Genomic DNA, 24,735 nt, shown 5'->3' with positions numbered 1-24,735 from the left:
AAAACACGAACGTTATCAAATGGTTTACCGACTTTTGAAGCTTGTGCTAGTGCTACCTGTTGCTGCTGCTACAGTTGAGAGGTGTTTCTCAGCCATGAAAATTATGAAAACAGAATTGCGCAATCGCATTGGTGATATATATACGAGCAATAGCCTTATTTGCTATGTGAAGAAAGAAGAGCTGTTGAAAGTCACCAATGAGGCCGTGGTTCGTCGCTTCATGAAAATACAAGGTCATAGATTTGATGATGAAGGTTAAAGGTAATATTTGTATTTTTTTTCATTGGTTTATTTTTTGGTCTTAAAATATTATTCGTGGAATTCTTCAGTTTGGTAATTATATTTTATCACTTCTTTATTCTTGCACCCCCTCCATTTCGCTCTAGCTTCGCCACTGCTAGGCGCCCAGGCGTATTGGTGTCATCGACGTGAACCCGCAACCACACTGCACACCTATGCACCACATAGGAACAGGGGCAGCATGGTCGGCCACCCTAAGAGCCATATTGGTGTAACCTTGATTAATTCCTTACTATTCCTAGGAAAGATGGTGCCGCTTTATCATCAAAACAAGTACTTTTTTTGTCTAAATTATAAGCTATTTTAACTTTCTTGATAAGTCAAAATATAATAAATATTATTATTTTATTATATAAATTTTATATCATAAAATTAAAATAATTTATAATTTAGGACGGACGGAGTACTAGCGGTGTTTTGTGATGTGTGCTTTGTCTGGTTGTCTCTTTGAAGGGTTCACGTGGACCGACTGTATTGCCGCGCCAATAGCGTGTGTAAAATAAAAGTATTCCTCGGACACTCTGATCTCTGCATTTTGTCTTTGCATGAACTAGTGGTCATATTTCAACGTTAATACGTTATTATGTTTGCTACTACTTGAAGCATTCGGTTGATAGTGATCTTGTGGCTTTTTGAATGTAGTAGTAATAAATAGTTTAAGATATTAACTATACTCCTCCTATTCTAAATTATGTCGTAATGGCTTTCATAGCTCTATAATATTTTTGCTACGCATTTGAGTATATATTGTATGTAGATATATAATAAAAATCATGTAAAAAATTAAGAATTATTTATAATTTAGAATGGAGCACGTATTTAAAATTCATTAGCTTTTATAAAAAAAAAAGCCTATGATTAAACTTATTATCATAAGATGGGCGAACTTTGAACCCTAAAATTCAAATAGGGCCTATTATATATTATAAACTTTTATTCCATAACTAAGTTTTTGGTCAAACTAAGAACAGTTTAACGTCGGAGTAGGACAATTTCAAATTCAAAGCTATTGCTGTTGGTCTCTCTGATTGGTCGGTCCACTTTGGGAAGAAGAAGAAGAAGAAGCAGCAGGACAACTCCAAATCACATCACAGCTCGCCCACCTTCCACTTGCTCTGCTTTGATACTCGTGCCATTTTTCCCCCTTTCTTTTTCATTCGTTCGCATAGAAACTCCGTCCCGCAAGCAAAGCGAAAAAAAAAAGGCAAAAAGAACACACGCACAACTGCCTAGTACGTCTACGTACACAAAGCAAAGCAGAAGCCCGTGCACCGCGTCCACGGCGCACCGCCCCTCCTCAGGTGGGCGCCGCCTCCCCGTCCCCCGTTCCCCGTCCCCCGCGCGCTCGTGCTCGTCCACCGTGGACCGTCTGCACACCCGCGCGCCTCGAACGGGACGACGTGGCGGTGCAGACGCAGCTGGCACGTGGGCCCCACCGAACCAGTGGCCCCCACGCGCAGTGGGCGAAACGACGCGAAAGGCCGCGGGATAAACGCGGCCCCCGAGAAAAATTCGGTGGAAATTCCAGTTCCTCTCCTATGGGCTATGGCTCTCCTCTCCTCCCCCGGTCGGACAAAAAGCCGCCGCTAGATTTTCTCGTCCTCTTTTGCTTGCTTGCGGTTGCGGACAGCGACCAGCGAGAGACCTGTAGCCTTGTAGGGGAAGGAGGACGTGGGGGAGGGAGGGAGAGAGAGGTTGGTGGTTGTTTGGTGGACGAGCGGGTAGGGGAGTAGGGTGGGAGATGGAGCGGAAGGTCGTGGCGGTGTGCGCGGTGGTCGGCTTCCTCGGCGTCCTCTCGGCGGCGCTCGGATTCGCGGCGGAGGCCACCCGCGTCAAGGTGTGTCTCGCCACATCCCCTCTCTCCTGCACCGGCGCGGCGGCCGGGTATGCGCTGCCCCGTTCCGTTCTTGAGTACAGTACGCCGGTACGGCGATGGCCTTGCCTCCGAGTGTTAGATCTCGGTCGCTCCTGAGCGCGGGACTTATCGGCGGAGGAGCGGTCGGCGACTGGGCGCGCCGGGGAGCTGAGTCCGCTGCGGTACTCTAGTCTAGTACTGTACTACTAATGGCGATTATTATGCTTGTTTGGGGCTATTAATAGGTGATTTTCACGCTTGCGCGTCGAGGGAGTGGACGGTAATGATCCTGAGTGTACCTAGCCGGTATGACCTAATGATGCAACAAGGACTCGAATAAAACCTTCCTTTCTTTTAGGTGTAATATATGCTGAGAGGTGAACGAAATCTGTGAGCCAGTGGCCTTGTCGTAGAAATAGAAATGGTTGGTTGCCATAGTGTGAGAGGTTTAGAGTGCTTCATTGGTTTGATCTTGGTTGCAAGTTGCAACTGATCCATCCCAAGTGATTCGAATCAATCAGAATCTTCCGTCATTTTTATTGCCTTTTTGTTACCATTCTTCATCTTTGGCCTTTGGGGTCAGGACGCCACGTTGCCTTAGGTTTTCTTGCATATTTGTTTAGCTGCATATACTACCTTGATAGAACAGTTGTCCAAGTTTTTTGTTATCTCTTGATGAGATAAAGGGCAGACCCAGTGCCGGAGGCTACCACATGAGTGGGGTCTGGAAGGAAAAAACCGAGGCAAGCCTTCCCCCCACAAAATCTGCAGAGAGGCTGCTTCGAGCCTGCAACCTGGTGACTCAGTGAGACAGCTCTCACCACTGCACCAGGCCTGCCCTTCTCACTCTTGATGAGATAGCTAAAATCATAGGCGATGAGGCTGCATGTCACCCCTGCATACAAATCCTAAGACACATATGTTTATCATTTTTTTTTTGCTTCTTTGTGCTATTCTTCTAGATTAAAATGCATTCTTTGTCACGTCTATCGGACAGATTCATGTATGTTTATGCCAATTTGATTTTGTCTTCAACCTAACTTACCATTTTAGAATCTGCAAATTTATTAATAATTGACTGTTTCACTTTATATGCTCTAAATATAGGGTCTGGAAATGGTTGTCATTCTTTCGCTAATAAATTGTACCTATATTTGTGCCCATGTCCAAATGTAACGTTCATCATGTGAATCATGCAGGTTTCAGATGTTCAAACAAGCGGTACTCCTGGTAAATGCATATACCCAAGAACCCCAGCCTTAGCGCTTGGTTTAATATCTGCCGTCTCTCTTATGCTCGCCCAGTCCATCATAAACACAGTCGCTGGTTGCTTCTGTTGTAAGAGGCATCCTGTTCCCTCAGACACTAACTGGAGTGTAGCCCTGATTTCATTCATCATATCCTGGTAACATTCTGGTCTAGAAGTTTATGATCTGTTTTGTTCTTTTCTCATATTTTGTAAACCTTACATAGCCTTTTAGTGAATTGGTTTGCCAGTAATAATGGATGTTGGATGTTGTTATGTTATGTTGAACGTCAAACTACACCTGAGTTCTTGGCTGCATTTGACTCGTTTCGTTATTTTTATTTTGCATTAGTGAAGCAACCATTATAAAGAAATAGCGTAGCATTGACATATAAAGAGTCACATCATTTTCTTAAATACATTCTTTGATCTAGTAGCTGCACACTGTTAATTGACTGATGTTTATTATATTCCTTGTAAGCCACGAATATGAGTAGTCCACATGCTGGATCCATATAATAGCTTTTGCATAGATCCCAAGCTTATAGTACCTGCAGTGAAATTCTACGTCTTCCTAGACAAGGATCTCATTAACTTGTTGGATTTAGTAACCGGTGATATATGTGTTTCTACTAGTTTTCTGAATACCAGATTTCGCTAATGTGCTAACCTAAGTATTGCTAAATTCCGCAGGTGTACTTTCATTATCGCATTCCTTCTCCTGCTGACTGGAGCTGCCCTGAACGACCAGAGAGGCGAGGAGAACATGTACTTTGGTAGCTTCTGCTACGTCGTGAAGCCAGGGGTCTTCTCCGGGGGAGCGGTGCTAGCCCTTGCCAGCGTGGCGCTGGCCATAGTCTACTACGTCGCTCTGTCATCTTCCAAGGGTCCTCCACCGACGATCGCAACCCCACAGAACCATGGCATCGCGATGGGTCAGCCTGTGATCCCGCAGCAGAGCAGTGAACCAGTGTTTGTCCACGAGGACACTTACAATCGGCGGCAGCAGGTCTCGTGACCACAATCTGTGGTTGGTTCAACAGGTCACCCTAACCAGGGTACCTGATGCAGTTGTGCTTGGTCTGTATAGGTTGCAGGTTAGAACAATAGCAGTCACCATTGCTGTTAGGTAGACTCAGTTTTTTTCCCTTTCTTTCTACCCACTTGTTTATCGAGCGTGCCTGTTTCATTGCTATGGATGTTTGATTCTGAATGAACTGGGTAATGTTGAAGAGAGCTTTGCATCATGTTCAGAGTTTGTCTGTAAACGTGGAGTTTCTTTATGATGGGATGAATGAATACTGAATCATGAATGAAATTGCATCGCATTCGCATTCAGAAACAAGTCAAGAAGGGACTGTCGACGCCAGCTCCTCCCTGAACAGAGCAACGGTGTCGCGGACGATGTCGCCGGGACGCACCGTCGTGGCGTCGAACTCCGTGACCCCCTCCGTGGCGTCGATCTGCAGCAGGTCGAGCTGGCTCCGCAGCAGGCTCGCCGGCATGAAGTGCTTCCCTTCCGTCGACCTCCGCAGCATCCTCTCGGCGATCACCTCCGCCGACGCCCGCAGGCACACGAACCTCACCCTGCAGGTGGCGTACTCCCCCGGCTCGTAGCCGCAGTCGGCGGCGCGGAGCACGTCCCGGTACCTGAGCTGAAGCGCCGAGCAGCTCACGGCCACGTCCTCACCGCCGTCCAGCCGCTCCCGGATGGCGTCCCGGAGCGACTCCAGCCACGGCGCACGGTCCGCGTCGGAGAGCGGGATACCCTCGCTCATCTTGGCTGGGTTTGTGCACAAGTTGAGAGTAGAGGCGTTTCAGTTCAGCAGAAGTTCAGAGATGGCAAAAATGGCAGAATGCCAGAGGTTTCAGGTTTCAGAAATGTGATGATGTGAATTGCGTGGTGGGGTGGGGTGGTGTACCTTTGTTTGCCTGGGAATGGTAGTCGTCTGCTTCGATGAAGCTGCAGCCCAAGGCTTCGGCGAGCATTGCCGCGACGGTTCTGCGAGTTCGCAGGCAAGAAAAGAAAAGAGAGATTTAGTTTGTAAAGACTGTCACTGGCAGAACGCCGGATGAATCTTGCCGATTTGTGCTATCTTTAAGCAATCTCGACCGAATTCTTGAAGCATGAGCGCAGAACAGAGTGAGGAGGATGAAGGATCTTACGATTTGCCGCAGCCGCTGACTCCCATGACCACGATCGCTAGCCCTGCAACCCAAATTTTCCCCAAAGAGAAGATCAGTTAGCGTTAGCAGTCACCCAATTGCAACCTATCCGGCTCTTGGCTGTTCATCGCAGCAGGTACTGTCAGCTCAGGATTCAGATCGCGAGCTTGCCTAGTACGTACGCACGAACAGCCGCTACGCGAGCAACGAGCAAATTCCAGACTGAATCTTGGTTGCTATTTTTACTTGGAGCACGCATGGAGGATGCAGCCTGCCGGCTCTGTAAGGAGCAGGCGTGGAGGCTGTGCTGTGCTACTGACCTTGATACGCGAGGGGATCGGAGCCGGCCATGGCGGGCGCTCCACCTCCTCCTCCTGTGGATTCTAGAGTGGAGGACTAGAGAATGACCAGGCGAAGAAGCCGACGATCAACAACATTTTCGTCAGGTTGAACGGGTCCATATTCTTATTAACAGGTCCGGGATGCCCAAGTCGCTGACGTCAGCTACAATGCATCCATTTTAAGACGGAGGAAGGCGTACAAATCCACCAGCCTGCAGTTTTATTTTATTTTCTTTGAAAAAGATCACAAACTTTTTGTAGTTTGGTTTGACGGACATTGTATTTTGTTTCCTTTGAAAAAGACCTTTACCTTTGTAATTTGGTTTAATGATCATTGTCTCAAAAGTATCATACGACTAGCAGAGAAGCATGAGCCGTACATGAAACTGAATACTGGCGATTGCCATCTGCTGTCGCTGACTCAGAGCTTATCACACACAGCTTGTCCAACAACCAATCTGGTGCTAACAAAACATACAGGGGTATCTCAAAGTCAATTATAAACAGAACATACGGCGCCCTCCCAAGAAACATGTCAACGTTGCATGAGAGAGCAGGTCCATCTGATCTAATGACGATTCTTTGGTTTAATTTTCCAATCCAGCCAAGCCAAAGCAGGCGCATACCAACAAAGTAGCTGCCAGACTACGGCTACTTCCTAAACAACCCTGAGCTCTGGAGCGCCTTGCAGTACTCCGAGATGACAGGGGACTTCTTCACCATGTCCCAGATCTTTGCTGAGCTTCTCAGCCAGTCGCGCTCCGAGAGGTTCTTCGAGAATGACCTCGCTGGCCATGACAGGATCTGTAGCCACACGAGTGTTCACGTCAGACTGACTCGACCAGGCCTTGAAGAAATGTGCCAAACAGATATTACAAAGGAAGTTTAATGTTCAGCAACAAATATCTTTATTGGAATGAGTTCCAATTGATTGGATTTTTAATGTAACCTTAGCTTCTCAGAATTAACGAAACCAGTCCAGTTAAAAGCAGCAAACCAAGTAATGCTTCTCATGATTTGCTAGAGTACAGGTGTCAAGGATGATTAGATGAAACTCTAGGGTTTAGGAAGGAATGGCTTGCCCAGACTTATTTACATAAGAAAATGTTGTGTTAGATTTTAATAGAATCTTAATCAGTCAGTCCCATGTAACTGACACATTTGCGAATCACAAGCTAGGGTTTGTAAGTCTATTGAATATTCCCTTCCTATTATGCAAACTCCTCAGTGTAGCAACCATACCTGATCACGAAGCATCCCTAGCATGCACGAGTATGTTCCATACTCAAACTTTGTCGAGTTATCATGTCCTCTCAGGGGAAGGAGAAATATGTCCTGCCGACCGGAGGTTAAATCTTCAACTTTGGTGCTTGAAGAAACCAGCGAATCAGAAGCTTGACCTGTTGCATTAGAGCTCCCGATTCTAAAAGAGGATGAGTTGAAGTGCTTCTCGAGAGTTTTCCTTAGAAGCATGAGCTTTGAAGGAGAAAAATCTTGTCCCTGCAACCTGTTCAATTAGAAAGGCACAACAATGTAAGGTTCTTAGATTATTTAGAGCAAAAGAGTACAGGGCCGATTTAGGTGTGGAAGTATTACATTCTTGTAACACAGCAAAATAAATGCTATTTTTAAAAGGAAATAGTAAATGCTTTTACCAAGATAGAAAATGCCATACATCTCTTTGTTCAGCAACATAGAAATGAGCATATAATTTCCCTTAAGTAACAAAACAATGATCATGTCAATGGCTAATTCTCACCTAGCATGCACAAAACAGAGATCAGAAATATAGTCTTCACTGCCCAATTGGTCTTCATTTTTGTTTTCCTTGTCTTGGGATGCTGATGACGTTAACACGGATGGATCAGGTATGTTGTGCTTCAATAAATCAACCTGTGAAAATGTATTTGAACATCCATTCAGCCTTCTGCATTACTACCAGGTCCCAAAAGCCAAGTTATTGTAAACTATTTGGGATACGGAAGAAAAAATGTGATGGGAGAAACAGGTGTGATGGGATAGGATCATTAGAACGCTAGAACAACAGCTCAATTTTCTTGGAAATTAGGTGAAAACTCGGATCCTGAACCTACAGGTATAACTTCCTCTGTCTTCCAGACAGGCTAATGAAAGAATGACGGAAGGTACAAATTTAGAAGAGATAACTTACTGTAAGCATGAGCTCCCACATGGACAAATCATTCATCCCTTCTGACACGACCAACACTATATTACAAACAGATGCCAAGAAAACACCAAGCTACAGCAATTCCTTGCAGAATAACAGAAAATACCGATCAATTATTAGGTATTTCCAACGAACCAGCAGTAGCACAAGTGAGTTTAATAATTGTAAATACAGTCTTTACCTGGATTCCCATTAGTTCATGAGCTAAGTCTGCTGATAAGGGTTCACCATTAAGGACAGGAATTGTGGATGAACCATCTGGCCTCATCATATCGATTAGAACAGAGGGACTATACACTGGCTGCAGGGCAAAAGAGGTTTCGTTTCACAAATTGGTAAGCAAGATACTGATAACCGGTTCTAGCCTTCCGATTGCAAAAAACAGAATAAAATTAATGTCATCTCACCTGAGTGTCAAGGAGTATAACTCGCTCATTAGATATCCTGATGTCAATACCAGTAGTACAGTGTTTCCCCATCAATCTTGTTTCCTCAGTTTGTGTAGGAAAAGGAGGAAGCATTCCTACACAGAATGTTCAAAGGAAATGAGTTTTTAGGAATCTAAGATTTTGGTATTGAACAAAATTTGAACCAAAATAGGAGTGCTCTTTGTTTAACTTCTAAGCAGCATTCGTGACGCTAAAGAGGCTTTATAATGTGCATACTGTGGTAGATAAAAATCTGAGGACAGCTAGATATTGCATGGTGGAAACATTAAGAACAATGTCCATGTGATCAATCGCAAAGTGCATCAACAGAATAATCATTAGAAGTGCTTCTCAGTATAAGAACCAATGAATCTAAGTGATGGAACGACGCATAAAAGAGCATAACAAAGTGAAGTTGCATCTTACCAGGTGAGCTTGCATCATGTCCATATAGTTCATTCATGATGGTTGACTTGCCTACACCAGGTGGGCCAATTACCCCAATCACCATGAAATCATTGTTCTCGGTCAAATACTGCAAAAGCATGGTTGGGTTAGTAAGGTTTGAGGAATAATATCTATATATCGCATTATTAAAAAAAGAACACTTGTCACTAACTTTCACTATCTAAACCCCATCCCTTCTAAATGCAGCACCCCCCGTGTTGCTCAATGGATCACAATTTCACATTAACATATGCATATATAAAGTATGATCAGTAGAAGCCAAATAACATATCACAGTCAATCAGTCATCATATGTGAAGGAAGGGCATCTACGGAACGATGAAGCACTAACAAATTAGAAACAACCCAGTGCTCAGAGGGAGGCTTACTTGATTGAGAACTAAAACCAACAAATGCAACATTCAGAAAGAAGTACCCACAATAATAATGGATTAAGCTAACAAATAGACTGACGAGACCTAAAGCTAGCTACAGTTAACACGGATCACCAAATCCAGGGTTTCCATCGACCAGTCACCCTAACAACTTCCTAGCATCGAGACCCCAACTGCTGTGACGGCGAGCAAGGGCGCGCGGGAGCGGCACGCACGCACGCACGCACCGGGAGGATCTTGTCGGTGTGGGCCTCCCACGCGTCGGAGACGAGGCTGAGCGACCCCGGCTGCGGCGCCTGGCGCGCGCGGCCCCCCGCGCCCCCGCCGCCGTCGTCGTCGGCGCCCGCGGAGGCGGCGTGCGGCAGCGGCGGCTTGGCGAGGAGGATCTTGGGCGGCGGCGGGGGAGGCGGGTGCTGGTGGTGAGAGGCGGAGGAGCCCCGGTCGCCGACGCCGCCGGCGAGCGGCGAAGGTCCGGAGGCCATCGTGCCTCGGGCGTGGGCGCGTGGGGCGTTGCGCTCTGCTCCAGTAGCAGTAGCAAAGCGTCGGGTCCCTCTCCCCCCATGGAGGAGAAAAAGAATATTATGGGCCTGTTAATGGGCTGAATTTTCTTTCGGTCTGTTGTCTCTTTGGCCCACGCACGCACGCACTACGTTTGGGCCCGATTACTTCCCCTGTGCGATTTGTCTGGTCTCCGGCTTCCAATCCGAAACAGTAGCACGGAGGGTGGAGGTGGTGTGGTGTGTCATGCATGCATGGACATTGGCAGTGGCATCTGACCTGTTGATAGATAGTGGCCAAATTGTAATTGTCTCGCGTGTTGCCACCCTATTGGCTCAGAAATTTGTTGGGCTTTCCTTATAAACAATCTATCTTTTACAAGTGAGTTCAGCAGAACGTATATTTATTCAGCACAAAATTTGGATAAGTTGCTTATTGTTGAATGCATTAACCTTGACTATTTTAATTGGGGGCCTTAGAGTACAGCCCACGAGTTACTGGATATCAACGTGGACATAACCACAATTTCATCCAAGCTGTACCTCCCATTTTGATGCAGACACGCAGTACACTTTTTTTTTCAAAGCTGCCAGCTTGTATAGATAGAGATGATATGAAAAAGGTTTTTTTTTTCAAAAGAAAAAACTCAAGTTATAAAAGATATCTCCAAAGCTAAGAAGGCAAAAGAAATAATAGTCTTTTATTTCGAAACTGCCACCTTGTATTTATGATAGAGATGATACGAAAACTGACTTGTATCGATAGAGATGATATGGAAAAGTTTTACAAAAGCAACGAGATGATATGGAAAAGCAAAAAAGGAAACAAAAGAAGACTGTGGCTGCTGGGATTCGAGCCCAGGTCTCCACGGCCACAACGTGGAATTCTCACCACTAAACTACAGCCACTATGTGTTAAGCTTGCTGTTGATTGCTTTCTTAATTGAATCGTGGTATGGCACACTTTGCAAATGATAAATATGTCTCGATGTTTCCTTATAATATAAACCATGCCTCATATGTGATACTTGCCTCTTTTTTCCTATCTTGCATTGCGCATACCGGGATGAATACAGTTGTTATTTAAGCATCTACTAGTAGTTTTGAGCACTTCCGTTCCCTGAACCTGCGACCTTTCTTCCCCGTATGTACGAAACGAAACTATGTAGTTTCAGCAATGTCGGCCAAGTACATCATCGCCGGTCTAGCTGCTTCCTTCGCGATCGCGTATGCTTCCGATGTCCTGGTGCCACAGAAGAAGGTTTTTGGAGGTAAAGGGTCATCGGTCAACTGATGACCTCAAGTTATCACCGCAAAGCACGTCAATAATCCTCACGTTAACATCCGTGTTACTTACATGGTGAGCAGGCACGACACCGAGGACGGTGGCGGACAAGGAGTGGTGGCAGGCGACGGACAAGAAGTTCCAGGCGTGGCCTCGCACCGCGGGCCCGCCGGTGGTCATGAACCCCATCAGCCGCCAGAACTTCATCGCCATGGATCTCAAGCTACTGTAAGCATGAGGTGTGATGTACCCCAGCTCCTGAACCACTGCCGAGTCTGAATAAAACAACTTTTGCCCAATGCAAATTTGCTTGAGACAGAACCGGGATGGTAACGGTAGCCTGAACTTTTTGCCCGTACTCACTCTGTCTCTGGTGTCCTGTGATCTGTGTCGGGCTGTTGGCGCTGAATGAGAGGAGTATGTGCCTTGTCTACCGACGCAAGAGATTTGGGGACACCTTTTTCAGCCACAGGCTTCCAGATGCCCTTTCTCTATGTGAAGAAAGAACACTGCGATTTTCTCGATGCGCTTCTTCAGAGATACTCACGCATGTCTGCGTGTCGTCATTCAGAAACGCACGCTGCTTTTCTCGAGCTCACGATTCGGTGACCCGCAACGAGGTGAGGTGAGGTGAGGATGGGATGACACGGCTATAAAATCTTGGTAACTTTTGTAGCCCCAACACCTGCCTGGTCTGAGTAAAACAGTCCTTCGTAACTTTTGTCTAGTTCAAGTCTGGTTTAATTTCCCCTGTCTGGAAGAAGAGAGAGCCTGAAGCACCAGCATATTTGCTCGCCTGAGAAGTGTCATCAACGGTACCCTGAACTGAACATTGCTGTGTAGCCTGAACTTTTTGAGATGCCCGTGCTCACTCTCTCTGGTGTCTAGTGAGCTCTGTGTCGGGCTGAATGGGTGACATATATATTTTGTTATTTAGTCGCATGTACCAACCAATTCAATCCAACTTAAATGTTTAAGTTGATGGAAACCAACCAATTCAACTTAAATATTTAAGTTGATGGAACGGTAATGCTTGGTTGAGGGCGTTTGTCCATCCGAACGCTCCGACCCGCGCGGCGTGATGACGAAGAAAAAAAAAGAGGAGCGCGGCCCGCACCCGTCATTTCCGCGATCAATGCGTGGGAGCGCATGCGACAGCGTGGGGTGCATGCGGCGCGTGGGGCCCGTGCATGCGCGGTGACCAAAGAGAGAGAGAATGACCGGCGTTGGGAATTCGTGAGAGGAGCGTGGGGCCCGCATCTCCATGCACCATTTTTTGCTCTCGTGACAGGTGACCGTGGGCATCGAACTCCGCGCGGGCATATGTGTTTCAGGTGTATATTTTGTATGTTTCATCTAGATGTTGTATATGTTGCAATGACTATACACGTATGTTGCAAGTGTATCTTCCGAATGTTTCGGTTGTGTTCATTTGTATGTTGCATATGTTGCAGTTGCTATATGCATATGTTGCAAGTGTATGTTCCAAATGTTTCATCTGTTTTTAGACATATGTTGCAAGCTTTTTATCTGAATGTTGCATATGTTACAGCGGCTACACACATATATTCCAAGCGTAAATGTTTTGGAAAACAGGTTTGCCGAGTGTAATTAAAAAACACTCGGCAAACAATAATCCTTTGCCGAGTGTATTTTGAAAAAACACTCGGCAAACCATTTTTTTTTGCCGAGTGTCAAATTTGACACTCGGCAAAGCCTTTGCCGAGTGCTCGATAAAAGACACTCGGCAAAGAGGGCTTTGCCGATCAATTTTTTGCCGTGTGTTCTTTGCCGAGTGCCGCATTCGGCAAAGGCTTTGCCGAGTGCAATTTGACCTTTGCCGAGTGCTCCAGGCACTTGGCAAAGAACCTGAATCTAGTAGTGCTGGTTTTATGTGAGGAAAAAACATTATTCCGGCTGAAAATTTACGATCATTTACGACCACGCGAACAAGCTAATAGAAGCAGTGGACAATGCACTGAAAAGACAGAAATAGACAAGTGGACCCGACAAGAATGCCGCACACCCCGCCTTGAGCAATGTCCTCTAATCAAGATTTGGGGGTCGTGTGGGTATTGGGCTCACCCCATTCGATCGGACTGCCAAATCGTTCGTTTCAACTTTCGAGCGAAGAAACGCGAAACTAAAATTAGGTATTTCAAGCAGGGAAACTAAAATTAGGTATTTCAACCAGGTAGCCTGCTGCTTGGGCGTTGCTACGGGATAACTAAATTTTTTTTACTAAAAATATACGGATCACACGATAAAATAATAATACTGTAAAATTAAATACTGACGTTAAAGTGATATTTAATCCAAAATGCAAAGTTCGTGAAATTAACATAGTCACGGAGAGCGTGACGTCGTAGCCTCACCAACTCTACTGTAAAATTCCGTAGTATGCATAGAAAAAAACCTCACTGTAATACTATTCATCATTAGGCCATCATCACTGTAGACTGCAGAGGCACTTTGTTGTGCTTCTCAAAGCACAAGCAAACTAACTGGTGCCAAGTGTTAGCTTTTAGTAATAGCTCATAGTATAATTAGACCCACATAACATTCTCATATGATCTTAGAATATATGTATAAGCCTAATTCTTGATCAAGAGCTAATTTTTCTCTCTCTTCTATTAAAATATGAAAAATATTACTTAGAGCTAGCTTATAAGTCAACCATTGCGGGTGTCATATGGACACTCACATGACAGACTTTACCCATAGTTTCTATACCTTAAAGACACCATCATAAGAAACCATGCTCCCAAATGCAAAGTTTGTAATTGTAGTTTCTACGGATAAAGAAATTTATTATGCAACACAGAAACTGATCAGCTGTGGCGTATTACCATGTGATCCACCCTATACCTCTCAACAGCTATGCAACATCAATAGGATAAGGATGTAACCTTCTAGAACCATACAGGATATGATCAACCGGCAACTGAACCATACAGCAGTATATCACAAGCATCCAAAAATATGATGGATGTGATCAACCGAGCATCCAAAAATATGATGGATGTGATCAACGGCAATTGAACACAACGCATATAGTAGTATATCGCCAGAAGCATCCAAAAACAAATTCCATACAGAACTTTGATAAAAGTTTAGATAATAGCCCTGAGTCATCCATTACAATAGCAATAGAAACCTAGATATGAATTGCAAACTTAATAGATAATAATATTTAGATACTATTAAGCCATCCATCATCATCCTCCACACAGAACTCCATGTCCATCATCCTCCAAGAAGAACCGTTAAAAAATGAGAATGGGTTAGTAAATTAACAAAATTATACAGGAGGTTGAATTAATAAAATCTCAATGGTTCTTGAACATGAAGGCTAGTATATATTTGAATGCATAATTCTACCTAATTAGTTTGATGCCCAATTTTTTTGCCAGATGTGATCAATCAAATCAGATTGTAGTTGCCTATGAACTTCACGATCATGGATCTTAGCATTTCTTTGTAGTACCCACTAGTAGAGAAATGACTTTTGATCCACTTTGAAATTTGGCTTTAGTCTCGGTATTTTTCGCGTCCGGGACTAGAGAAACATTTAGTCCCAGTTGGTAGCTCCAACCGGGACTAAAGGTCCCTGCCCAACGGCTACTGCGGCAGGCTTTTGCTGCAGGGGACCTTTAGTCCTGGTTGGAGCTACCAACCGGGACTAAAGGTTAACTTTTACTCCCGGTTGGTCCCTCCAACCGGGAGTAAAAGTCTACTCCCGGCTGGAGGCTCCGTCCGGGACTAGAAAGGAACCTTTAGTCCCGGTTGTTGTTTCCAACCGGGACTAAAGGTCCCCTCCTATATACCCCTTCTTCCTTCCTGAGCCCGAGCTACTTCGAGCTCAGTGTTCTTGCTTCATCGCCGGCCTCTCTTCTTCCTCATCGCCGGTAATCACAAGATTTCTTCGATTCCTCCATCGATTCTTCGGTTCTAAAGGTTATCAACTATATACTCTCATGTTTCATCAGTAGCATATCTCATTTTGTGGACTAGATATATGTGGTTTTTTATGATGAATTTTTTTATTTGTAAGTCATTTAAGCTCAAAATCACTTTAAAGTTTGCATATTTGGATGAAGGAAGGTTAAAGTAGTTATTCAAAACTAGTATTCAGCTTTCATTTCTAGCATGCATAGCACACTTCATGGTTTAGAGATATAGAGAATTTTAGAGTTTTTTTTCAATTTTATTTGTTTATAAAATGAGAAATTTATATTATATTAAAAATGAGTACATAGAGTAGATGGCAACTGCTTTCGGGTCCTCAGCCTCTCATCGGGTTCCAAAGCGACTGAGGCCGGACCTCCCTCTCATTGCATGCGGCAAGTGTGAGGAAGGAGTGTCCCAACAAGGCCCTATCTTCTACAAGTGTTCGGATCGCAATGTGAGCTATTTTGTTCGCATTTGATGATTATGGTTTTATACTTATTTTCATGATGATTGTGATTACAGTTCTATTTTTTTGTTTTGATTTTAGTGGGATGGCACTGGATGTTCAGGATGGTACTGGGAGGAAGAGTATGTTGAACACGTGCAAAACTCTCTTGCACAGGCGGCTACGGCGGCTGATGAGGCAGTGATCCTGCGGAAGAAGCCCATAGATGTTGAACAAACGCATGATTTGTCTGTTTTAGTTGGAATTGGTCATGAAATCCTTATGCTGCTGAAGTGCATTTTAGCTTTAGTTTTTTTAGTGGTAGTTGGGATTGTCTACATTGTAGCGAGACTTTCATAAATTAATACCTTGTGTGGTGGCATGCATGTCGTGTAATTAACTAATTATGTTCTAGGTTTTAATATGGTATGTATGTCATGTAATGCAGATGAGCCAGCATTGGATGTACGATGCTGATCGCCGCTTCCAAGTGTTCATTGAGGGCGTGCATTCTTTCTTACGTGTGGCCGAGACAAACAAACGTGATGGTTTCATGTGCTGCCCATGTGCCATATGTAAGAATTTGAAGGAATATGCTAGCTCAAGGAGTCTTCATTCACACTTGTTGAAGTCAGGTTTCATGCCAAACTATATTTGTTGGACGAAGCACGAAAAAACCAGGGTTGTAATAGAAGAAGGTGAAGAAGAACAATGGGACGATGATGACATTATTGCTGAATATGGTGCCTTCAATGATACTGCAATGGGGGAGATGAAGAAGAGGTAGAGGCAGAAGATGATCCCGCTGATGATCTTGGTCAGGCCATTCGTGATGCACAAAGAGAATGCGAAAGTCAAAAAGGAGAAGATCAAGTTCGAGCACATGCTAGAGGATCACAAGAAATTGCTATACCCAACTTGTGATGCGGGGCAGAAAAAGTTGGGTACCACACTAGAATTGCTGCAATGGAAGGCAAAGAATGGTGTATCTGACAAGGGATTTGGGGAGTTACTAAAAATCCAAAAGAAGATGCTTCCGAAGGATAACGAATTGCTCGTCACTACGTACGAAGCAAAATAGGTAGTCTGCCCTTTGGAATTAGAAATCCAGAAGATACATGCATGTCCTAATGACTGCATCCTCTACCGTGGCAAGGAGTACGAGAAGTTAGATGCATGCCCGGTATGTCATGCATCACGGTATAAGATCAGGCGAGATGACCCTGGTGATGTTGAGGGCGAACGTCCCATGAAGAAAATCCCTGCTAAGATTATATGGTATGCTCCTATAATACCACGCTTGAAACGTTTGTTCAGAAACAAAGACCATGCAAAGTTGTTGCGATGGCACAAACAAGACCATAAGGTAGATAATATATTGAGACACCCTGCTGACGGATCCCAGTGGAGAGCAATCGATAGAGAATTCCCAGAGTTTGCAAATGACACAAGAAACTTAAGGTTTGCTTTAAGTACGGATGGTATGAATCCTTTCGGGGAGAAGAGCAGTAGTCATAGCACTTGGCCTGTTACTCTATGTATCTACAACCTTCCTCTCTGGTTATGCTTGAAGCGTAAGTTTATTATGATATCAGTGCTCATCCAAGGCCTAAGGCAACCTAGCAACGACATCGATGTGTACCTAAGGCCACTAGTTGAAGAACTTCTACTTTTGTGGAATAGACCAGGTGTACGTGTGTGGGATAAGCACAAATAGGAGCACTTTGACCTGCGAGCATTATTGTTCGTAACAATCAATGATTGACCTGCTCTAAGTAATCTTTCAGGACAATCAAACAAGGGATATAATGCATGCACGCACCGTTTCAATGACATTAAAGGTATATTCTTGAAAAAATATCGAAAGGTCATGTACCTTGGCCATCGTCGATTTCTTCCTACGAATCACCCCCTAAGAAAGAAAGGCAAGCATTTTAAAGGTAAGGCAGACCACCAGACCAAGCCGGGCAACCGAACTGGTGAGGATGTACTCAATATGGTCAAGGATGTGAAAGTAGTATTTGAAAAGGCACATAGCAGCGAACCTGTTCCGAACGACGCCGACGGTCACGCACCCATGTGGAAGAAGAAGTCCATATTTTGGGAGCTACCCTATTGGCAAGTCCTAGAGGTCCGTAGCGCGATCGACGTGATGCACATGATGAAGAATCTTTGTGTGAACCTGCTAGGCTTCATGGGTGTGTATGGGAAGCCTAAGGACACACTTGAAGCATGATAGGACCTATGGTGTTTGAAAGAACGAGACAACTTACATCCAAACAAGACAGATGATGGACGCCATTACTTAAGTCCTACCAGCTACACTGAGAAGGAAAGCATGTTTGAATGCCTAGCAAGCATCAAGGTACCATCTGGATTCTCCTCGAATATAAAGGGTATAATAAATATGCTAGAGAAGAAATTCCTAAACTTAAAGTCCCATGACTGCCACGTGCTCATGACGCAATTGCTTCCAGTTGCATTAAGAAGAATTCTACCTCCAAATGTACGTCTAGCCACCGTAAAGCTATGTGCATTCCTCAATGCAATTTCTCAGAAGGCAATCGATCCAATGGATCTAGCTAAACTACAGAATGATGTGGTTCAATGTCTTGTTAGCTTTGAGTTGGTGTTCCCTCCTTCCTTCTTTAATATCATGACACACCTCCTAGTTCACCTGGTCAAGGAGATTAGCATTCTCGGTCCTATGTTCCTACACAACATGTTCCCCTTTGAGAGGTTTATGGGAGTCCTAAAGAAATATGTTCACAACCGTACTTGGCTAGAAGGAAGCATCGTCAAGGACTATGGAACAGAGGAGGTCATTGAGTTTTGTGTTGACTTTATTCCCGACCTTGACCCGATTGGTGTTCCTGAATCACAACATGAGGGGATGAAGAAGCAGCCAACTCCTAAGAGGTCCGCCCCACAAACGAAGCCGTTGGCCCACTAGCCGGCAAAGAAGAAAGCCTCCTCTAATCCAGTTATTCCCCAAAAACTGTCTTACGAGAAAAGTGAAAAGGAATTAAATGCTACAGTATAAATAGATGTAAACAGTTTCTTCAAAAAAATAAGAAAGCAACGAGAAGCGAGGGAGAACCCGGAGAAACCGTACTTCTACCTACCTCTAGATCTTCTAAGAAAGAAGGTGGACCAGAAAAAGCGGGAATCTCAAAAGACCCTGCCAAAATTGGACTACGACCGCTCTCTCACCAAGTCATTTGAGGCGGCGCAGAAAAAGACTAGAACAGGGAAAGGTGTTGCACAACTCGGACAACAATCAGTCCCCCTCTTATCATTCGTAATGAATATGGTTCAAACTTAGACTTACTGGACGTCGATTTTGAGGACCTGGTTCGGTTTTACGAGGATACTGGTTTGGACCTTGCCCAAGTGCTCGCTGAAGGACCATCTGCTCTAAAAGTGGATCCTTGAAAGAAATTTGAACATGAAAAGAGTCTATACAACCCTGAGGCCTTAGGTGAACTGGGTACGCAAATGTACCTGCTAAACAAGTGGTACATGCTGGCGTGTGAACGGGGAGAGACCTTTGTTTCTGTCAGAGTTAGAAACCAACATTACTTCCATGGCGATGACGTTATATATGTCCAGTTTTTAGAATTACACCAACTATGCCACTTAGACTCTCTCAACAAAAGTCTCATTAGCTGCTATTGTCTGTAAGTGTGATTATTTTCTACTATTAAAGTGTATATATATAAAGCTACATGTATATATATAAATTATATATTGTCACACTATATTTTTATATATGCAGATATGAGATGACAGAACTCAGAAAGAGAAAGGATAATGATGTTGGTTTCGTTGATCCAAATGTCGTATTCAAACACCCTAATCCCCCGCCTCAATGGAAAGCTGAACTCAAGAAAAATCTCATGAGGTTCTTAGTGAACCAACAAAACAAGGACATACTCTTCCCCTACAACTTCAAGTGAGTGTTAAATAATTGATGTCGATCATATGGATATTTGTTCAATTATTTGCTTACTAGCTAAGCTATCTCCCATATATATATGTTGACTCTAGTTAATGTCGATCATATTTGTGTATAAAAACATATGCAGCAATCATTAGATATTGATGGTCATCGATATGGCCAATAGTCGGTTGAGCATCTTAGACTCGTTAAGAAAAGAGCAAACAGAGTACCAAGACATCATAGATATTACCCAAGGGTAATTTGGTCTCTCTAGCAACTATATATACCCCGATCTCTTAACTGCAACAATTATTAAAGGCCAAATTATTTTTTTATTTTATTGGGCGCAGTGTTTAGAAAAGTTTCATTGAGGAACACCACATGAAACATTGCAAAGCGCCACTGGATGTAATCGCACACAAAGTAAGTTCTAGCTACATTTATATATATATATAATTCAATTAACACCATGCATGGTTTCAATTCACCGGATATTTTTTCTTGTAAAAGTGGGTTCTGAGGCAAGAACAGGGGAACAACTACTGCGGATACTATGTTTGCGAGTTCATCATGACGTACGCAAAAAGAACTTCTGAAGAGAACCTCAAAGTACGTTATATAAATATATTCATATATTCACAATTTCTTTTATTGCTCATATATATAAGTAATCATGTGACCAACACACACACACACACACACACACACACATATATATATATATATATTAATACTTTTCCTTTAACTTTTATTGAAGACTCTATGGTTTAAGGAAAAAGTCATACGACGTGACCAACTGAAAGCAATTCAAGAGACCATAGCAGGATTTCTTAATGACTAGGTCTTAAACCCCGTCAGCGAGTTCTACAGTGACATGAACGAAACATGGAAGCCAAACCAGATGGAGTGAATTTGTTATCCCAAGGATATGATAGAATATACAATGCAAGCTTTATTTGTAATATATATATACATATTATATATACATAAAATAACGTACAATATATGTATATGCATGTAATATATACGTTAGTTTCATACTTTAGTTTGTACAAAATGTTTGAACATTATAAACGTGTAGAATACGTATATTATTAGCAGCGTATTGGAAAACCTATTCGAAAACCAAAACGAATCATCAATTGAAAATAGAAACAAAAAAGAAAAAAAAAGAAAACCTTTAGTCCCGGTTGGTAATACCAACCGGGACTAAAGGGTCGGCCCACGTGGCCAGGCCGGGAGGCCTCTTTAGCCCCGATTGGTATTACCAACCGGGACTAAAGGAGGGGCCCTTAAGTCCCGGATTCGTGCTCCCGGTTGGAAAATCGGGACTGAAGGGGTTTTCTAATCGGGAGTACAACTTGTTTCTGTACTAGTGACCTCCATCACCGGATCATGTCCATGAGTGATTATAGATGGCTGAACAGTAGACATGGTTTCTTCCTCGTTCAAGTCAAAGGAATCATCCTCTATATCCTTCTCATCCTCGATTATCTTGTTGTGAAGTATTATACAAGCTAACATGGTATTCTCAAGATTCCCTTTGTCATATAGACGTGCCGGCCGATGCAAAATGCAAAAACGAGATTGCAAAATCCCAAATGCACATTCAACATCTTTTCTTGCCCCCTCTTGATGTTCTGAAAACAGCTTGTGCTCAACTGATTGTGGTGCACGTACGGACTTAACAAAAAGAGCCCACTCTAGGTATATGCCATCTGCAAGATAATAAGCTTTGGTATACTACACTGCATATGTCAGCCTGATTACACAATGCTAAACAATCGCTATAATCCACAGATGACGTTGGCCACCATCCACCAACGGGAGAAGCACCAATTCGAGGAGCACAATTCCTAACACCAGCATCTTGAGGAACACTAGTGGCTCCAGCTTGAACATGGGTTGCAGTAGCTCCAGTGACCGGAGCATAGGTCCCAGCAGCACGGACGGATGGAGGATGGGTTCTAGGGACACCTCTGCCTCGCTGAGAGTCGGTCTTTGTTAATCGATTCATCTGTGAGATTTGGGGATGTTTTTGGGTCACACTGCATGGGGGAGGAGATGGAATCGAAGGGATCTATGGTTTGAACCTCGATGGGAGGTGGGCGGCAGAGGGAGGGAGATTGCTAGGAGAGCGGGAGGGGGCTAGGCCAGAAAGATAGGCGCGCGTCCTCAAGATTGGCGACGACGGTGGGAGATCTACGAGAGGGCGTGCGGGAGACCTGGAGATGGCGTGCGCGGAAGATGGTGGGCTCGGGTGAACACGTGGGAGAAGTGAGCGCACGTGCGGAAGAGGGGAGGAATAGCGGCGGCGAGGGTGGATGGCGTACGGGCGTGACGGGTGCGCGGCGGCGGCGCGGCCAGAATCACGGGAGTGGGGTTTGTTTCCTTGCAGCGACGTTTCTTTCCTGGAAGGGAGGCGGGATCGCAGATGTGGGCAGACGGATGGACCAAAACAAATGTCGCACCAAAAAATATCCACGCTTTGTTCTTTTTAGTTGTTGGAGACTATTCCTCTCTACCCTTTTTATACATTCAGTACGTGGAATTTCTTTTCTTACCAGACGACCCACAATTTGGATTTTTGTTTCCTTTATATCTGTTTTAGTTAATTCAGTGGTTTTTTCCAACGCTTTTCGGAGTAAAAGTCTATTTTTTGAATAGGAAAGCTATATATTTCACAAATTCATTGCTTTCCGGAATGAAGCTCTATTTTTGAATTGAAAAGCTATATATTCCATAGAAATATTAGGTTCGCTATAAGGTTCTTTAACATTTTCAATAGCAATATAAGTCTCTAGGTTTTTTTGAGCTCAAAGTCTCTAGTTTAAAGAATTAACTATCTTTTCGAGATCAGGCTCCCTTGGACTTCAGACACGTGGATAAAATATGAGCGAATAATAATAATTTATCTTATATTTAATTTAATTGTGCTAGTCAATGTTTTTTCTCGCCCCCTACCTCGTGGCTCGCTCAAAGCCATGGTACAGTAGCTAGGGTTTCACAGCAGCCTCCTCCATCCCACGTCCTCCACCTCCCCATCACACCCACAGCGACCGTCCCGTGTCCCACCGTGGCGTGCCATCACCTCCCCTCATCTTGTCTGCGCACCACCGCCGCTCTTGCTCTCACCTCCATGTCCCATAGCTCAATCTCCTCCCGTCCTCCCTCCGCGCCTCGCTGCCTCTTCACCTCGCACCCTCGCCGAAGCTTCACCGCCTCGATCGCTAGAACCCTAGGCAACGAGGCCGCCGTCGGCTCCATCTCCGATGAAGCCGCTCCTTCTCAAGCTCATCTCCTCCTCGACGTCCTACCTCACCGTGGAGGCCTGACCTACTTCGGACATTGGCTCCCTCTTGCCCTTTGCACCAGACGTCATCCCCGTGCCTGCTACCCACGTCGATCGCACGCCCCTATGTCAGACCAAGATGTTACCAAGAAAGAGGGGTGCTGATGACACCAAATAATTCTCCAACAAGAACAAAAGAAGCTACAATTGTAACTTGCTTGGGAACAACCAAGGAATTTGGAGCCAGCTGAGCAAAGAAGTTGCATCGAATCTATCAAGAAGTATTGCCTTATTACTTGTTTTTCACGACCAACGGTGGACGTAGAATACTAATGGAACAATTGTGTGGCATAGCCATTGAACGCCGGAGCGATGCCACAAGGTTTGTGACATCAGGAGATTTGGTTAAGGGTTTAGACTGTCTCCAACAAGGGAGACCTAAATACGATACCCATTCTCGATTTTGGGTTATGCACAGAGAAAGGTCATGCACCCATAAACTCAGTCCTCTCCAACAGCAACCCAAAAGTAGAGCCCATCCCGAAGTGCCAGCATTGTTGATGAGGACACCCATGTCGCGGCCCTCCACGACGGCCGCTGCCCTTACCACCTTGTGCCACGCGTCATCCCCGGTGATGGCGAGGTCGAACGCCACGCTCCGCACCTTGCACGACGACGACGGCACGGCGGACAGGACCTCCTTCGCCACTCGCACCAGCTTGTAGTGCTCGGCGTTGGCCTGCCAAGGGTGTTGCAGAGGGGGAGAAAGCAGAGCAGAGGAGGAGGGTAGAAGGGAAGAGGCAGACCGGAGGGGAAGGGATGGAGTAGGGCAGAGCACGGCGACGGTGGTAGCCTCGACGCTCAGCTCCGACAGTGCTTCAACGCGGTGGAGGTGCTCCGGCTGCACCGGTGCTGGATCCGCCGCTAGCCACCGAGATCCATAGGAGGAAGAGGAATAGAGGGCGCTACTCTGGCAGGGTCACCGGATCGTCCCTGCACCGCCGGGATCCGGCTCGCTACCGCCTAGAGGACCTCGGTCAGGCCGGATCTTAGGGAGAAGAGTGTTGCCACCGGATCTGAGGGACGAGCGCCGCCGCAACTGTGCTTCAGGAGGATCTGATGCGCTACTTTCATCGTGTGGCCGCCCCTGCACCTACGCCCATCAAGGATGCACTGCCGCCGCCAGGAGCGTCCCCACGCGTGGTCGTTGCAGGATCCACCGCTGGGAGTGCGCGCGCGAGCTTGAGCTTGAGTTCCCCGACGACGGCGGCGGCCCAAGGCTACGCTGGCTCAGCTTGTGCTACGCGGCGAGCGGTGGGCCAAGGTGGTGCTCCTAGGCGGCGGCCGTGTGTGCCGAGAGGGAAGGGAAGCTCGGCCATTCCTTGCTTCCGTGGGCGAGCTCCACCATCGGAGATTTGCGTAGCGAGGAGAGAGGCGATGCTTTTTTGCGTTTCCTCTACGTTGGTAGCCAAAATGCGTCGTGTGGTTAGGTCAGCTGTTGGAGCCGGTATTTTGATAGGCAAAGCACTGTGCGATACTCATTTTTGGGTTTGGGTAGCTCTGTTGGAGTCAGTCTTACCTTTGGAAACCAAGATCGATGTACACTGTGAAGGAAACGTTGTCGCTATGGGCCCGCGTAGCCCGGACTTTGCTCGACCGTGCTTGTGTCACCTGCACCCACACAGGGCCTGCGCCGCCCAAATGTCACATGCGCGGGGACTTCTCGCGCCCCCTCTCGCTTCCCACGCGCATCCCTCATGTGCAACACCCAATCTACTTTTAAAACATTCAGATGCAACACTTGCAACATATAAAAAAAGATAGATGAAACACTTGAAACATGCATCTGAAACACTTACAAAAACAATTGAAAAATCATTGCAAATATCCAGATAAAACACTTACAACATATGTGTGAAACATATGCAACATCTAGATAAATACACTTGCAACATA

The 24,735-nt window shown here is 45.1% G+C and overlaps 3 protein-coding genes and 1 non-coding gene across 4 annotated transcripts; 1 reads left to right on the top strand and 3 right to left on the bottom strand.

Moving 5' to 3' along the window:
- Window positions 1–1,819: 1,819 nt before the first annotated feature.
- Window positions 1,820–4,719, top strand: LOC136527521 (protein MODIFYING WALL LIGNIN-1-like). The gene is made up of 3 exons (XM_066520282.1): window positions 1,820–2,137; window positions 3,355–3,560; window positions 4,095–4,719. Exons 1-3 carry the CDS (start codon window positions 2,042–2,044, stop codon window positions 4,417–4,419), a joined length of 627 nt encoding a protein of 208 aa, XP_066376379.1. The 5' UTR covers window positions 1,820–2,041; the 3' UTR covers window positions 4,420–4,719.
- On the bottom strand, window positions 4,550–5,995 carry LOC136527522 (gluconokinase-like). Its single transcript, XM_066520283.1, has 4 exons — window positions 5,888–5,995; window positions 5,568–5,610; window positions 5,324–5,403; window positions 4,550–5,184 (listed from the first exon to the last, which is right to left on the bottom strand). Exons 1-4 carry the CDS (start codon window positions 5,916–5,918, stop codon window positions 4,748–4,750), a joined length of 591 nt encoding a protein of 196 aa, XP_066376380.1. The 5' UTR covers window positions 5,919–5,995; the 3' UTR covers window positions 4,550–4,747.
- Window positions 5,996–6,559: 564 nt separating this feature from the next.
- Window positions 6,560–9,896, bottom strand: LOC136527520 (uncharacterized). The gene is made up of 8 exons (XM_066520281.1): window positions 9,594–9,896; window positions 8,951–9,059; window positions 8,504–8,619; window positions 8,278–8,397; window positions 8,079–8,168; window positions 7,668–7,801; window positions 7,151–7,415; window positions 6,560–6,712 (listed from the first exon to the last, which is right to left on the bottom strand). The coding sequence occupies exons 1-8, from the start codon at window positions 9,846–9,848 to the stop codon at window positions 6,560–6,562; spliced, it is 1,242 nt and encodes a 413-aa protein (XP_066376378.1). The 5' UTR covers window positions 9,849–9,896.
- Window positions 9,897–10,700: 804 nt separating this feature from the next.
- Window positions 10,701–10,772, bottom strand: TRNAH-GUG (transfer RNA histidin (anticodon GUG)). Its single transcript has one exon. It is a non-coding gene; the product is annotated as a tRNA-His (tRNA).
- Window positions 10,773–24,735: the final 13,963 nt, after the last annotated feature.

The sequence above is a fragment of the Miscanthus floridulus genome, chromosome 19 (assembly GCF_019320115.1).
Source record: "Miscanthus floridulus cultivar M001 chromosome 19, ASM1932011v1, whole genome shotgun sequence".
Taxonomy (NCBI): Eukaryota; Viridiplantae; Streptophyta; class Magnoliopsida; order Poales; family Poaceae; genus Miscanthus; species Miscanthus floridulus.
Note: the sequence above shows the minus strand (reverse complement) of the source record. Positions and strands in the feature narration are given on the sequence as shown.

Coding starts and splice junctions, on each gene's coding strand:
- LOC136527522 (XM_066520283.1), bottom strand. CDS start 5,918: ATGGCCGGCTCCGATCCCCTCGCGTATCAAG. Junction 5,404..5,567: donor GTCAGCGGCTGCGGCAAATC/GTAAGATCCTTC, acceptor GCGAACTCGCAG/AACCGTCGCGGCAATGCTCG. Junction 5,185..5,323: donor CCATTCCCAGGCAAACAAAG/GTACACCACCCC, acceptor GCACAAACCCAG/CCAAGATGAGCGAGGGTATC.
- LOC136527521 (XM_066520282.1), top strand. CDS start 2,042: ATGGAGCGGAAGGTCGTGGCGGTGTGCGCGGTGGTCGGCTTCCTCGGC. Junction 2,138..3,354: donor CGGAGGCCACCCGCGTCAAG/GTGTGTCTCGCC, acceptor TGAATCATGCAG/GTTTCAGATGTTCAAACAAG. Junction 3,561..4,094: donor ATTTCATTCATCATATCCTG/GTAACATTCTGG, acceptor TAAATTCCGCAG/GTGTACTTTCATTATCGCAT.
- LOC136527520 (XM_066520281.1), bottom strand. CDS start 9,848: ATGGCCTCCGGACCTTCGCCGCTCGCCGGCGGCGTCGGCGACCGGGGC. Junction 9,060..9,593: donor ACACCGACAAGATCCTCCCG/GTGCGTGCGTGC, acceptor ATGCTTTTGCAG/TATTTGACCGAGAACAATGA. Junction 6,713..7,150: donor TAGGGATGCTTCGTGATCAG/GTATGGTTGCTA, acceptor GTGTGGCTACAG/ATCCTGTCATGGCCAGCGAG.